Raw genomic sequence first — 15,653 nt, 5'->3', positions numbered from 1 at the left:
ACACCCGCAGTCCCCACCAAGGGCACAGGCTGGTGCTTCTATCTCTGTATTCCTCACTGTGTGTTGGCACCCAGTCCTGCTCACATGTGGAACAGAATATGTGATGAGTGTGTATCCATATCCATGGAGGGAGGCAACAGCATGGATCATGGAAACGTCACTGGGTTTCAGGCGTATTCACGGTAACGGTCCTAGTTGGCTTGGGCTGCTGTAACAAAACACCACAGACTGCCTGGGTTACAAGCCACAGACATCTATTCTCACAGTTCTAGAGGCCGAGAAGTCCAAGATCAAGGTGCCGGCAGATTCAGCGTCTGGCGAGGGCCCATTCCTTACAGACAGCGACTGCTCATTTCAACCTCGTATGGTGGAAGGGGCCAGGGTCTCTCTGGAGGTTTTTGTTTTTTGGAGATGGAGTTTCACTCTTGTTGCCCAGGCTGGAGTGCAGATCTCAGCTCATGGCAACCTCTGCCTCCTGGGTTCAAGCGATTCTCTTGCCTCAGCCTCCCGAGTAGGTGGGATTACAGGCGTGCGCCACCATGCCCGGCTAATTTTGTATTTTTAGTAGAGACGGGGTTTCTCCATGTTGGCCAGGCTGGTCTCTAACTCCCAACCTCAGGTGATCCACCCGCCTCGGCTTCCCAAAGTGCTGGGATTACAAGCGTGAGCCACCCTGCCTGGCCCACAGTTTTTTTGTTTTTTGTTTTGAGACGGGGTCTCGCTCTGTTGCCCAGGCTGGAGTGCAGTGGTGCGATCTTGGCTCACTGCAAGCTCTGCCTCCTGGGTTCACACCATTCTCCTGCCTCAGCCTCCCGAGTAGCTGGGACTACAGGTGCCCGACACCACGCCCGGCTAATTTTTTTTTGTATTTTTAGTAGAGATGGGGTTTCACCGTGTTAGCCAGGATGGTCTCAATCTCCTGACCTCATGATCTGCCCACCTCAGCCTCCCAAAGTGCTGGGATTACAGGCGTGAGCCACCAGGCCCGGCCCCGCAGTTTTTAAATAAGGGCACTCATCCCATTGGTGAGGCCCCTGTCCCCATGACCTAATCACCTTCCCAAGGCCCCACCTCCTAGTAACATCACCATGCAGCTGAGGATTTCAACAGATGAATGACGGGGGAGCACAAACTCTCAAGCCACAATAGCAACTCGCCTTCCTGAGAACTCCCTGTGGGCCGGGCACTGGGCCACCAGTTCCCACAGAGTCATCCTATGCTCGAAACAGCCTCTGAGGCTAGTCCATGGCCCTCCTCTTAACTTCTGGACCAGAGCCACAGGGGAGCCTGTGACTCGTCCAGAGCCAGAGTGGAACCAAGAATCCCCGACTCAGGACTTAAACACTCCTACCCACTGGCCAGCACCCCGGGATGGATGCCATGAGGGTTGCAAGAAGATTTATTTTCTCAACTATGTTTTGCTGGGATGAGAGAAAGGTCTGATCAGGATTGAAATTTTTCCAGAGGTGAAGCTCAGAGAGGACAACCTGCCCACAGATAACGGACAGCTGACTGTGATTATACACGAAACCACCTGGAACATCTCTGATCATTGAGAAGATCAGATTCGTGTCAATATGCTACATCTGAATAAATGATAAACTTCAATGAAATCAATGTTATATTCCTAAACGGTGAGTGGGGTCCCATCCTATAAACTTAATTAATCTATAAACAGTCAAAAATAGGCAATAAAATTAAATAGTACTATAAATTATACTTAACATTCTTACTGAAAGCTACTGTACACAGGATATGTTTGCACATGTGTATTAAGGTAGGGGATTTATATATAAAAATATGTACACTGTGCTTTCTGAGCAGTTACAGGCGTTTTCCTTTAAAATCAGCCAAGGGCAATTTTCTCAGTAGGCTATTTTTGTCCTCCTTGCCGTCTTGAGATCAGGTGAGAGGAATTGAATATAAGGGCTGTGTGTGCAGTTCAGGCCCTTCTCCCGCAGGGCCGAAGTGCCCCCAGCGAGGGCCGTGCAGCGCTGCTGCTGGGTGTTTATGGTTCCAGAAGCTCACACGACAGCCCCCGAACATCTGGGCATGGGAGGTACTTTTGTCACCTTATTTTTTAAAAAGATAGTTATTTTTTGATATGGTTTCACTGTGTCCCCACCCAAATCTCATCTTGAATTGCAGCTCCCATAATTCCCACATGTTAGGAGGTAAATGAATCATGGGGGCGGATCTTTCCCAAGCTATTCTCGTGGTAGTGAATAAGTCTCATGAGATCGGATGGTTTTATAAACAGGAGCTTCCCTGCACACACTCTATTCTCTTGTCTGCCGCTGTGTGAGACGTGCCCTTCACCTTCCGCCATGACTGTGAGGCCTCCGCAGCCATGTGGAGCTATGAGTACATTAAACCTCTTTCTTTCGTAAATTGCCCAGTCTTAGGCATGTCTTTATCAGCAGCATGAAAATGGACTAATACATCTTTTAATGTCAGTTAAAACATTTTAACAGCTTTCTGAAGACATAAGTCATGTACCATAGCATCCTCCCATCTAAAGCATGCGATTCAGTGGTTTAGTATAATCAGAGTTGTGCAATTATCACCATTCATGTTTAGGTGAAACTTTTTTTTTTTTTTGAGACAGGGTCTCGCTCTGTTGCCTACGCTGTTGTGCAGTGTTGTGATCTCGGCTCACTGCAACCTCGAACTCCCAGGCCCAAGCTATCCCCACAGCCTTGGCTTCCCAAAGTGCTGGGATTACAGGCATAAGCCACAGTGCCCAGCCTAGGTGAAACTTTTCATAACATTAATTCTTCTAAAAACAATCAGAGGCCAGCACAATGGCTCACGCCTGTAATCCTAGCACTTTGGAAGGCCAAGCTGGGCAGATCACGAGGTCAGGAGTTCAAGACCAGCCTGGCCAACATGGTAAAACCCTGTCTGAACTTAAAAAATAGAAAAATTAGCTGGATGTGGTGGTGCGCACCTGTAATCCCAGCTACTCAGGAGGCTGAGGCAGGAGAATCTCTTGAACTCGGGAGGCAGAGGTTGCAGTAAGCTGAGATCGTGCCACTGCACTCCAGCCTGGGTGACAGAGGGAGATTCTATTTCAAAAAGAAAAAAAAAGAAAGAGAGAAAGAAAAAAAAAAAACAACAACCAGAAAGTTCCCTGTGGGGACATGGTCAAATTCTGGTCAATGTAAAGACCACAGTTAAGCGAGAGAGGGAACAACTCAATAAAATCTTTGTTAGAGTCTTTTACACCGAACTTTCCTGGCATCCTGGGCTGGGAATGTTCTAGAATTATACTCGTACCACCCTAAGGGAAGCAGACGGACATCACAGATGACACAAGGTTCAGAAATGTACCCACTGCCAACTCTGAAAAGGTTTTGCCTCTGAATGATGTTCCCCAGTGCTTCATGAGTCAGCTCTGCAACTCCCCCTGCAGCTCCCCCACCTCCCAGCCACGCTTCACTCCTGCACACACATCAGGCGAGAACGTTCAGCACGCTCCACAAGGCACCTCTGACTTTCAGACCCACGACAGCCTCCTGGACAGCAGCAGGGATGTAAGGGGTCCTTGTCCTCGGGACCACCAGCTGTGTCCGTACCCAGCCGGGAGGCCCAGTGGCCACTCAGGCACAGCAGGGGAGCTGACTGCAGTGAGAAAAGCTGCCAAGGAGTGGTTTTCACCGTCTTTGCGCAAGAATGCATAAATCTCATTTTCACCACCAGCCCTCTTGCGTAGTGACATCCCCTCAGTCATTTCTTTCACGAAGGATGCTCTGTTTCTTTCCTTCTGCAGCTCACCCTCTTAGCTGGATCCTCCCTGCACTCTACGGCACTCAAGTGAATAAAATAGCCTTCACACTGTGCTCTTATTATTTAAAAATAAAACACAGGATAAAATGAAGCTCCTTTCCCAGGAATTCCTCCTGCTATTTACATCGGAATTCCCTTTTGGAATTCCTTCCATCCATAAATAAAAGCTACAATGAGAATCCATGTTTTTTAAACCTATGAGGTTGGTAAAGATCAAACAGTTTGACAGTGAGAGTTTAAATTCACATACCCCCTTTGGAAGGCACTCTGGCAATCTCTCAAAATTAAAAATGTACACATCTGTGGAGCAGAGCTGTTGGGCTTCTAAAAAGGTATCCATCGGACTTCTTTGCAGAGATGCATGTGCACATGTGCGAGGACAGCTGCTCAGGGCTGTTGTGGTTGCCAAAGACTAGTGACAGCCTGATGTCTGGCAGGGAACAGGCAAGGGACAGTGCAGCCACACAGCAGGGCCTTTTGCAGGCAGCCCTCAACAGAGAGCAAGGGAAAGCTGTGCATTCTCCTGGAAGGCAATGTAAATCTCCAAGATGTGTCAAGGGAAAAAGAAGCTTGCAGAACATGAGTAAATTATGCAAGGGCTGGGGGAGGAGCATGGAGCATTTCTAGAAGGGCACCACGCCCAGAGGGCAGTCAGGGGTACCCTCTGAGGTCACTGGATGTCGAGCAGAAACTTCCTTTCCACTGCACGTGTCCTCTTTATACGGTTAAGACATTTCACCATGTGCCCCTATGTGAATTAGGTGGTAGTGAGTACATCACCATTATCCAGATGCCAGATAATGTCTAAATAAGCAGAGACTTCATTCTATCCACGAGGGGACGTCCTAGCCAAGGCCTGAGGGTTGACATGGACCGACTGTTTGGACAGTGGCGTACACGACACAGACCTGCCTGGTTCACCTGGATTTCCTGTGGCACAGGCATTCTGCTGAGGGGGACCTGAGAGCTTCTGGGGACAGGAGGAGTGACCGTGCGGCACCTGGGACCCCCGGCCAGGCCGGACCTCTGGCTGGTTCTGCTTTCCACCAGTGCTCGAACCCTCCCGGCGTGTCCAAAGCACCAGGGCCACAATGGCCCTTCCCTCTGCAGGGGACGCCAGGCCTGCCCTGGCCAGGCCCTCTTGCCCCTCGACCTCTCCAGAGGGGCTGGGCCCACCTGACTTGGCTGGTCCCCAGTTCCACTCCCCTGGAAGAGCAACAGCCGTAAGAGGGCTATAAGAACGGGCGACCTGAGCACATGCCCCAGCCTTAAAAACACCGGCCCAGGGCCACCCGCCTGGGTTGGCTTCCTCCCTGCTGCTGCCATTCACCAGCCAAGGCACGCCCAGAAGCACAGAGGGTGCGGCCAGTGCCGGAACCCACCTCGAACCCCAGCTCCAGCCCTTGGTTTCGGTGCAGTCTCCAGCAAGTCACTGAATGTTCTGACCTCAGTTTCCCTGTCAGTGAAACAGGGTGATGGCTACAGCAGTGCCTGCCACAGGGCAAGGAGCTTGAGAAATTATCCCTTGAGAGGTTATCCTTCCATAAAACTGAGGGGGAAATAGTACCATTTACTGTCATTTCATCTTGGCCTTCTGCCTGGGGAAATAATGGTTAAACCAAATGCGTTATTTGGTTGTGGCTTGATCAAGATTTAATTCATCTGTAAACAGTTCTCAGGCCCACAAGGCCACATTGCTGTACTGGGTGCTGCAAGCTACTGGGATGGATCCATCAGGGGGCCTCACTGAGGGCTCCCGAGAAGGACAGCGACGCACAGGGACCTCCCAAGCCCACAGGGGAGGTGGGAAAGGGCTTCCCGCTGGGGTGGGAGTAGACAGCTCTTTGCAAAGCTGGCTCTTGCTAGCTCTGACCCATTCTGCAGGTTTTAGCAGACAGGTTCCCCATGCAAGCCTTTCCTGCCACCTTTTCCAGCCACATAGCCCTGCTTATTCCATGCCGCACTTGCTTCCTCGTCTTTTTCTTCGGCTCCCCGCTGGATTGTAACCTTCTGGAGGATGGGACCACACCTGTCTCATCCACTGCTGAGTCCCCAGCACCTGGCCCAGGGCCTGGAACATCTTAGGTGCTCAATAAATCCATGTTGAGTGAATGAATGCACAGATGGAGGAATGCCAGAGAAGGTAGCCTTTGAGTTGGGCCTGAGACAGCCACGCTCCGCCAAGCACAAGCAGCTCTGCTCGCTGGGACCCACAGCAGGGACAAGAGGGACACAAAGACAGGAGGACCCTGAGTGCCAGCCCCTTACAATGGGAGCACGGTGCCACCAGAGCTTTCAGTTAACCCCAAGATAATCAAACACAGAGGCTTACGTCCCCCTGCACAATACCCCTGGCCCCATGCACCATGAGGATCCCAGGACTGGCATGAGGACAGCCTTCTAATCAAATGAGCCAGAACCCTGCTGGGTGACCTGCAGGGTAAATCACCATCTGCAGTGGCTCCCCACATGCTAACCCTTCCCGAACTTCACTTCCTCTAATCCTCATGACATCCTGTGCCAAGAGACTGTGGTTCCCAGGGATAGAGATGGCATCGGAGGCTCCACCTCCAAAGACTTGAGTAATTCACAGCCAGGTCTGCCTGATTGCAAGCCTGGGCTCACCACTTCTACCCCCACCTCCCCAGAATCAACATACAAACCTATCCCAAGGAGAGAGACAGAGCTCACACAGAGGGTCCCCGGCTTCTGGGGAGATGCCCGCCTAGCACCAGATGGGTCCAGGACAGGTGCTGCCCCCTGAGAGCCGAGCCCCACCACGGGACAGTCCAGCTTCCAACTCCACCTTTCTCTTCCTGTTCAGCCCCCTCCCACCAGGGCCGCGGTGACCACGGCAAGGCAGCTTCCAGGTACCTCCCTCTCTCGTCTTCTCTGCCCCGGGGGCCACCACGTGACGTCAACTCCCCCTGCTGTCTGGCCTGAGCCCGCCTTGGTCCCCATGCCACCCTGCGGCGTCCGCCCTCTGGGTGCCACTCCTGCAGGGTGCCCTCAGCCCAGTGCGTGCACCCCTGGGGCCCCCAGGCCTATGCACATGTGATGCCTTCTCCAACCCCCTACCCCAAATGAAGATCTTTTCCCTCCTCTGAACCCCTTTTTCCAACTTTCCGTCCCCTTTTCAAGGCATCTGTCACTTTCTACCTTGATCTACTGCTCTTTCCTAGCCTCCACTCCCAGGGCTGCCCATGGTGTAGGAGAGGCATCACTGGCAGGCGACAGGATTTTAAGTGAGCTGAGAACGGGGCAGTAAATAACACCAAACTTCTTTGGGGAAAGTTCTCCCCTTTCTGTTACCTTGTTAGCTTGGAAATCTCCTTGCAGAACTGAGAGGGAACAGACATCAGGCCTAGCAAACCTGGGAGCAGCCATATTTCTCACACTGAACTGACAGGGGATGGACCCAGCCAGGTGGGGGATGCTGAGTGCCCAGAGGGGCTGGACAGGGAGGTGCCTTCAGGTTCCCAAGAGCCTGCAGAGGGTTGGGATTGAGAGGCCAGGACAGCCGAAGGCAGGAGCGCCTGAAAATGCAGCTTCATGGAAAGTCTGATACAGGAGCATGGAGTTCTTTTTAAAGAAAAGGAGCACTTTGCAACCTCTGCAAAGATGGCCCTGGGCCAAGCATCCTTCCCACCGGCAGGAGAGCCCAGGTGGCTTGGAGAGAGGCCCGGCCTGGGGGCAGAGGCTGCCCTGGCCCCACCACCCAGCGTGGTCATGTGCCCTGTGGTCACCCACCCAGAGCTTCCAGACAGGCTTTCAGGGCCCTATCCTTAAAATTGATAAGTAAAATGAACCGGAAAAGGTCCCAGAAGGAGAGGGACTGAGAAAAACTCAAGGGGATTCCAGAATGGACTTGACATGAGCCCTCCGAGAGGAGACTGTAGCCTCTTGGCCCCAGCTCCCTGCTATGATCTGGGGCATCCAGCACTTTCTCTGCACAAGGCCTGAGAGATCACACAGGAAGTCAGGAGCAAAGACACCATGAAGGGGCACGCAGGCAGGGCCTCTGAAGCTCAGGGTTCAACCCCCAAGTGACAGATAAGGACAATGGCCCACGCAGGTAGGTGACATTCCCTGGACACCCAGCCAGAAGGTCAGCCACACTGGGCCACTGAATTCCTGGGATTTTCTCTACACCCCCTGGAGTGCTGAGGGTCGGGGGCAGGGAAGGGATGATTTGCGGCCTGGGGGATGGAGAAGACACCACTTCACAGCAGCCAGGTTGGGCCCATGTTCTGATTCTGGTGACGCTGTTTTGAAAAATCTCTCCAACTTTCCAAGCATCGGCTTCCCAACGAAAGCCCAGCCCTCACTGTGAGTGAGGGGACCGTTCCAGGGAGAGGCCCAGCCAGTGCTGCACACAGGACAGGCTGGCTCTGGGACGCGATGTCACCACCCACCCAGGCCGGGACTCCCGCCTCAGAGAGTCTGTTTTTCTCCCACCATCTGTTGCTTCTCCGAACTGAAGGGCTGACCTTTACAGTCCATGAGCCTCCTAGAGATTAGATATTATCCCAGGTCCAAACTGGATTACTTCCTGTCTCAACAGAAGAGTACGGCCAAGTTGAATGTCTGCCTCAAGGAGTGCTCGTGACATTCCCGAGCGTGTGCCTGGGCCTGCCTGTGTGTGTTGGGGGAAGAGGGACAGGTCCACTCTCCTGGGTGAGGCCCACAGGTGTGGGGAGTCCCCTAGGCCTTGGGCAAGGGCTGCTGAGAAGCTGTGGCCTCTCTGACCATCCAGCCTTCATTCTCATACACTGGGAAAGGTCACTTGGTAAAGCAGGGATGACAGTTCCTGCCACCTCCTTGCAGAAACAAGATCAAAGCTGGAGGTGCTGCGGATGCATGTGATCCCACGCCAGGCTCTTACAGAAAGACAGAGGAGCCTGCGGGCCTGGCGGGGGCCCTGAGCAGACCCAGCACCTGGCTCAGGTTAAGAAGGGGACTTGGCTCCCCTGGAGACAGCCCTAGACTGCCCCAGGCCTCTTCGGGACCTCAGGGGTTAAAGTGACCTCACCATTGGAATCCATGAGACAATAGACTCTGCTTCCTGCGGTAACCTGGACAGGACATTTCTTTTCTTTCTTTTTTGTTTTCTTTTTTTGAGACAGGGTCTTGCTCTGTGGCCAGGCTGGAGTGTAGTGGCACGATCTCAGCTCACTGCAACCTCTGCCTCCCAGGTTCAAGCAATTCTCCTGCCTCTCCTTCGCGAGCAGCTGGGACTACAGGTGCGTGCCACCACCCCCGGCTAATTTTTTGTATTTTAGTAGAGACGGGGTTTCACCATGTTGGCCAGGATGGTCTCAATCTTCTGACTTTGTGATCTACCCACCTCGGCCTCCCAAAGTGCTTGGGATTACAGGTGTGAGTCCCCGTGCCCGGCCATTTCTATTTTTTAATAGAAAAGTTGCTAGTGTCCCTTTCATTCTTACAGTTTCACCAAAAACAAAGTGGGAAGTGATATATACTCTAAAATTTAATTAAAAGAAAAAGAATCTTAAGAAAAGAAGGGGACAGGTACAGTGGCTCATGCCTGTAATCCCAGCACTTTGGGAGGCCAAAGAGGGAGGACAGCTTGCGCCCAGGAGTTCAAGGATGCAGTGAGCCATGATCGCCCCACTTCATCCCAGCCTGGGTAACAGAGTGAGACCCCACCTCTAAAAATAAAAATAAAATACCTACATAGTTTAATTGTTTTATTGTGAAATTCGTTTTCAGAATTTTCTCTCAAACTTATAACCTCAAATTAATCTCTCTGTAAGCTAATTTTGCTAGATACAAAAATAATCTCTCAATTGAAAAGCACTGTTTCTTTTTTTTTGTCTTTTTTTTTTCCTTTTCTTCAAGTGAAAAAAAAAAAAAAGAAAAAGAAAAGAAAAGAAAAGCACTGTTTACTGACCATATACCATAAAGGTATAAAAAGAAGGTTTTTCTGAATTTGGGAAAACCCCGAGGAGACAGTGGAGGGCTGCAGCCAGCACAGAGACTGGAGTGACCCGGCCACAAGCCAAGGAACGCAGCAGCCCCAGGAGCTGGGAGGGGCCGGCGACGGATTCTCCTCTGGAGCCTCTGGAGGAGGCACAGCCCTGAGGGTACCTTGATCTGGACCCAGTAAAACTGATTCTGGACTTGTGGTCTCCAGAGCTGCGAGAGAATACATTTCTGTTGCTTTCAATCAGCCAGTTTGCAGTCATTTGTTACAGCGGCCAGTGGAGAACACACCAACCAGGACAAAAGATGGTGACGTCAAGGCAAGGGCTTCACCTTCTGGCAAGAACTAAAAATTCTCCAATTCTTCACAGCGATTGTGTTTTTTCCTCCCTCACAGATTACTGAGTGCAGTATGGGAAGCACAGGGACAGTTTACAAATTCATGGATGGGAAGCGCAAATCCTTTCTGCCAAATCCCCATGCATGCCTGGTCCATGCTGCCACGCCAGCCCCAGCTCATGCTGTGCCCCGGCCCAGGGTGCCTGCCACCCCCCTCCTCTCTGCAGGGCCCGTGCTTGTGTCTGGGCCCTTGTGGCACTGCCCCAGGTCCCTCCCCTTCTTCCTAGGAAAGTCAGCTCCTGCCTCTGTTGTGCAGAGTCCCATCAGTGAGGGAAGCAGCTGGGAAGGACTGGGAGAACAGGGGAGCCATCACCCAAGGGGTCACCCAGGCCCTATTTGGAAATAAGGACCCCGGGTTGCTCATCTTCAGATTTTATCAAGAGAAGCCAAAACTCCCACCTACTTATGTGAAATCTCCCGATTTTGTACTTTGGTAACTAATATAGGAAAAGGTTTAAACCCTGTGCGCAAACAAAAAGATGTCTGTCTTCCCTGCGTGGCCAGTACTCTACCAGGCTGTAGCCCGTGCTCAAGGTCCTCCCTCCGCAGCAGCACTGCCCTGATCGGCATCCCGTCCCCACTGGTGACCAGTCTCTGGTCTAGCCCTGCGGCTCACCTGCCCCTTCTTTGAGGGGAGGACCACACCCATGAGATCTTCGAATCCCCCAGGGCCTGGAAAACACTGGGCATTTCCACTAGTGGCTGAACGAAAAAGGAAGGAGAGAAAGAAAGGAGAGAGAGAGGGAGGAAATACTGTAAGTTTCCTGTCGCAGAAAGTCAGCAAAATGCCAGCAACTTTCAGATGCCAATAAAACCCAAGTGTCATTTCAGCTAAATTCTCAGTGCACTGAAAGTCTTTGAGAATCATCTGCTGTTTGTAGAGGATCAACTACTGCCGAGTCCTGGCTTCCCATGAGGGAAGCAGCAGGATAAAGGACAGCAAGACAGAATCTCAGCAGTGTCATCGGCCAAGTGATAAGGAAGGGCCTTAGGTCTCCGCCCCGAGGGAACGGCCCAGGAGATCTGAGACCCGAGGCCTGCTCAGATGCCAGGTGTGCACAGGCTTCGCAGGGCCTCAGCTTCCCCAGCGTAAAGTGAAGGGCTCATCTGGTTCTTTCTAGGAGCATCTTCACGATTCTTGCAGGATCCTTGTACTAACAGCATAATCACTACTTTTTTTTCTGTAGAAATTGATTAAATTTTCAAAAATTTAAATGAATTCATGCCAAAAGAAAACAACCACAAAAGGAAAATCAGTATCACTTGTCATACATACTCAGACCATCATCCCCCCAAAACAGACCAATGGATTCAATTCTAGCCAACTGCTGCTGCCTGCTCTGAGCCAGGAATGGCTTCCCCTCTGCAAAGGATACTTAGCAAGTGTCAGAGAGATGTTAAGGACACATTAGCACCAAGTTGAAACTTTCTCCTGATGTTCTTGAAAAGGAAATTAACTTTCCCATGCAGGGATTCCACGACTTCCTGCTGAGCTGTGCCCTCCCCACCTCCCCCAGCCTCCCCCAACCCCAAATCAGCAAATCTGGGAATTCTGAGAAGGCACCTGACCCAGCACGCACTCTTTGATTCTGGCTCCGAGTGGGCACCCCCACGGACCGCAGCCACTCTTGAGCCCTGGGTGTCCTTCGAGGACCTCAAGCTCCTTCTCACATACAACCATAAGTCAGTACCAGAAAATCTGAGGATACAGGTGGTCACACCCCAAGCTCAACCTTTCCCTAGGAGACAACGTGTGTGTCCCTTTAAGAAGCAGAACAAAAACACTTGTGATTTTGTGAGCTGGAGGAGGTAGAGCCCCCCCAAAGCTCAGAGACACTTGGGAAAAAGCAAGATGCCAGTAGGAAGGAGGATGACAGGCAGGGGTGGCAGTGGGGGCAGAGGAGCATCTGACAGGAAGGGGAAGGGGAAGGGGAGCCTCTGGTGCTGCGGGGCACACCCTCCTGGTTCAAGGGTCTCCTGCACAAGTCTGGCTCCAAGGCCACCAGTTTTGGCCAAGGGTCTTGAATGCTACACTGAGAGGTGTGGAACATCAGGGCTTGGACATCTGGCAAAACTACCACCTTTGCCTCATCTCTGCCCCCCAGAAACACCCAAAGGTGGCTCTACACATGGCGAATGGAGACTGGGAGTACGAGATTTTAGCTGAGGGTTCAGGAATTTCAACGGATGCCTGTTCAGCCTGGGTGAGGCGGCATCCCGAAGCACGCTGCCTGCCCCACCGTAGGTCGCTCCCTTCTGCTGAGCAGCTGGCCTCCGAAACAAGGCCTGCACAGACCTCGGCCAGGGCTCACCGCGGGCGCACCCCACCCCGGCCCTCAGCAAAGTCAGAGAGAGGCCTTTTCATGGCTTCAAAAGTTCCTCCAGGTCCTGCAGCCACAGGAGGCTGGAATGGGTAACTGAATCCTACTCAAAGAAAAAAAAAAAAAAAAAAAAAGAGCACAGTGACCTTTTGTCCCAGCAGAAGTTCCCGGCTCTCTCCCGGCCAGCGGAGGCGGCCCAGCCAGGAGAGTAAAGAATTGCAGATGTGCGCTCCGGGCCGCGGCCGCCCTCCCCACGGTCCCGCAGCCACGCGGGACAGCGCGGGACCGCCGCGGGAATCGGACGCCCGGCCCCGCTCCCCGCCCCGGACTCCCTCTCGTAGCTTCGGGCCGAGGCTCGGGCAGTGACTGCCTCTTCCCCGCGCAAAGAGGCAGTAACACGGCACCAACCCTTCTAGGGACCAGACGTTCATGTGGGGTCGCGAGGAGGACGCGCAGGCCCTGCCTGAGCGCACTGACGCAGCGGGGGCGACCGGGCGGGCTGCGGGGCCGGCGGGGCGGGGTCGCCTCTCCTCCTCGGTGGGCGCGGCGGGCTGAGTCGGGACGGGCGCCCCGCACTCGGGATGCGCCGGCCTGCGCGTGGCCGCCTTTGTGGGCGACTGGGAGAAGCGGAGGAGAGCGACCTCGGTCGGCATGGGGTGGGGACCCCTCCGTTACGGGGTCCGGGCCGGACCGGACCAAGTCCCTCCCCTCCGTGGGGACCGGGCCTCGGTGCCCCTCACTGCGTCCGAGACCAAGAGTCGGGCTGGACATCCCCCACCCACACCTCCGAGACAGCCCCTCGGGGAACGGGGGTGGAGGGCAGGCAGGCCCGGCCGACGACAGCCCCTCGGTAGGGCCCGGGGCAGATCGGCGCCACCAGCCAGGTCCTCGGCGCCTGCTTTGCGGGCGGAGGCGCTGAGAGGCTGCGGCGCCGGGACCCGCCGGCGGCGCGGAGGAGGCGGCCCGGGCGGGCGCGGCACTCACCGCACATCGTGGCTGCTTCTCGGGTTTCTTCGAGGCTCGGGGGCTCTGTCTGTTCGGACGCTGCGGCTCCTCCGTGGGCTCCGTGGGCTCCGCGGGCTCCGGCTCCCGCCGCTCGGCCTCCAGCCCTTATAACCCGGAGCCCTCCGAGAGGGGCGGGGAAGGGGCGGGGCCTCCCCGCCCACCTGCTCCCATTGGCCCCAGGTTGTCGTGACAACGACGGGACCCCGCCCCCAGGAGCCAGGGAGGGGAGCGAGGGGCGGCTCCCAGGCGCGGGTCGGGTCTGTAAGGCTGGGGCGCCCGGCGCCAGATCCCGGAGGGGGCTTAGGGCAACCAACGGCCCGAGTTCAGACCCCGACCCGACCACTGAGGAGGCGTGGAAGCCGGGCAGGGCCCGATTGCGCTGCGCCTCCGCTTTCCCATCTGTGAAACGGGGCCACCCAGGGAAGCTCCTTCCCAGGGGGTGCTGAGAAGTCAGACGGTCTGTGTAAGGGCAGAGCAAGGGGTCCGGCATCACACGCGCGCTCAGGAAACCCGCGTGAACAGCTGTTCCTGCCGCGCTCCCATCTGTGTGACAGGCTTGTTTCAGAGCTCCACAAACCTAGAAGCCTGGTCCTCACCCTGCAGGGAGAGAACTCCTGGGCTTGGCGGAGAGATGAGAAAACTGAGGCTCCCGGAGGCAGAAAAGGACTCTGACAAAACCGGACCGCCGCGGCGGTGGCAGAATTCGAACCTGGGATTTACCGCAGAGCCCGAGCTTGAAGGCGAGGGTTCCGCAGGTTGTGAACAAACCTGGAGGCGCCCCAGGAAGCCCCGACCCCACTCGCGCCGAGCTGCTCCGCAGATCTGCCCTGCGCTGCAGGCCCGCGAGGAACCCGGGGGTTCCTACACCTGAGGTCGGAATCCGACCCCCCAGTGAGGCACCAAGGCCCGCGTTTCTCCGCCCTAGTTCCCAGCCGTCCCTCCCCTTCCCCCTGCACTCTGGGCCCCTCGTCTCCCGAGGAAGGTCACGAGAACCGGCCCAACGTTTGCGCACTTTGAAGCTTTTTTTTTTTTCTTAAAAAAATCCTGAAATTCTAAACAGATCCTCCTCAGTCGTGTAAAAAAAAAAAGATTTTTACCTCTCGTCTAGAGCATTTTTCTGACATAATCCCTCCCTAGTTTTACCGCGACTCAGCAAGCCCCAGGGGAAGGAGGTTTGCGCCATTGGAGGGTTGAGAAAACTGAGGCTCCACGACAGCGAAGGAGGGGGCTTGGGTGAGTCGTGTTGTTGGGAAATCTCAGAGCGATTCAGGAGCCGCCGCGTTTGCCCCCAGCCCTCCTCTATGCAGGGTCGCTTTCCTTCCTTCCTTCTCTCGTTCCTAAGTACCCACTTCACACCTGTCAGGGCACAGGTGCTAGAGACTTATTGATGAATGAGAACAGATCTGGCCCTGCCCTCCTGGCACTTACAAGTGAAGGGGAAGCAGACACTAAGCTCGTGGTTACACAGAGAGCTAAAAATTCCAGGTAGGATACAAGGAGGGGGCTGGGCCAGCGGTGGAGAGGGTGCCAGGCTCTGCCTGGGACTGGCCAGGGCTGCGCTGGTGCAGGTGGTCCAGAGCCTAGCGAAGCCCAGAAGGAGGGAGCAGCAGGCAGTGCAAAGGTCCCCTGGGTGAGGGCTAGAACTTGAATGTGGAGATCAGGTTGTTTGGCCCAGACTGGCTTCCACTGTTGTAACTGAGGTGGGGACAGGGTGATGTCATCAGGCCCTCTGCTAGCACCAAGACCCCAGGAGCCCTGGGGTCCTAGCAGGGTCCAAATCTGTCCTTCATCCTCCTGGAGGAGTCACAGCTCCATGGTGAGGAATGGCATGAGTGCATACTACCACCCAAGGGGATGTGTCTGTAGCAGCTGCCAGCCTAGCATCACTCCTGCTTTGAGCACCAGCTCTCTGAGAGTCATTTGGGAGGTTGATGGCCTGGGCCTGGCCACATAGCCTGGGCAGTGGTTCAGAGGTCAGCATATGGCCCAGGCTGGGACGTTGACGACTTGCTCCAGCACATGAGGGAAACCAGCAGAAAAGATGAGCTTGGCCTGGCACAGTGGCTTGGGTCTGTCATCCCAGCACTTTGGGAGGCTGAGGAGGGACAATTGCTTGAGGTCAGAAGTTGGAGACCAGCCTGGGCAACAGGGAGACCCATCTTTACAAAAAGTAAAAAAAAAAAAAAAAAAGCC

The 15,653-nt window shown here is 54.4% G+C and overlaps 1 protein-coding gene across 1 annotated transcript in view; it reads right to left on the bottom strand.

Annotated features, from left to right (window-relative positions):
* The window catches only part of GFPT2 (glutamine-fructose-6-phosphate transaminase 2), a 54,195-nt gene extending 40,624 nt beyond the window's left edge, over window positions 1–13,571 (bottom strand). The window contains exon 1 of the mRNA XM_055284927.2: window positions 13,440–13,571. Within this exon, the coding sequence (XP_055140902.1) occupies window positions 13,440–13,446 (7 nt within the window). The 5' untranslated portion in view covers window positions 13,447–13,571. The remainder of the gene's footprint in view (window positions 1–13,439) is intronic.
* Window positions 13,572–15,653: the final 2,082 nt, after the last annotated feature.

Source organism: Symphalangus syndactylus, chromosome 7 (genome assembly GCF_028878055.3).
Source record: "Symphalangus syndactylus isolate Jambi chromosome 7, NHGRI_mSymSyn1-v2.1_pri, whole genome shotgun sequence".
Lineage (NCBI taxonomy): Eukaryota > Metazoa > Chordata > Mammalia > Primates > Hylobatidae > Symphalangus > Symphalangus syndactylus.
This window is presented reverse-complemented; position numbering and strand designations above follow the sequence as displayed.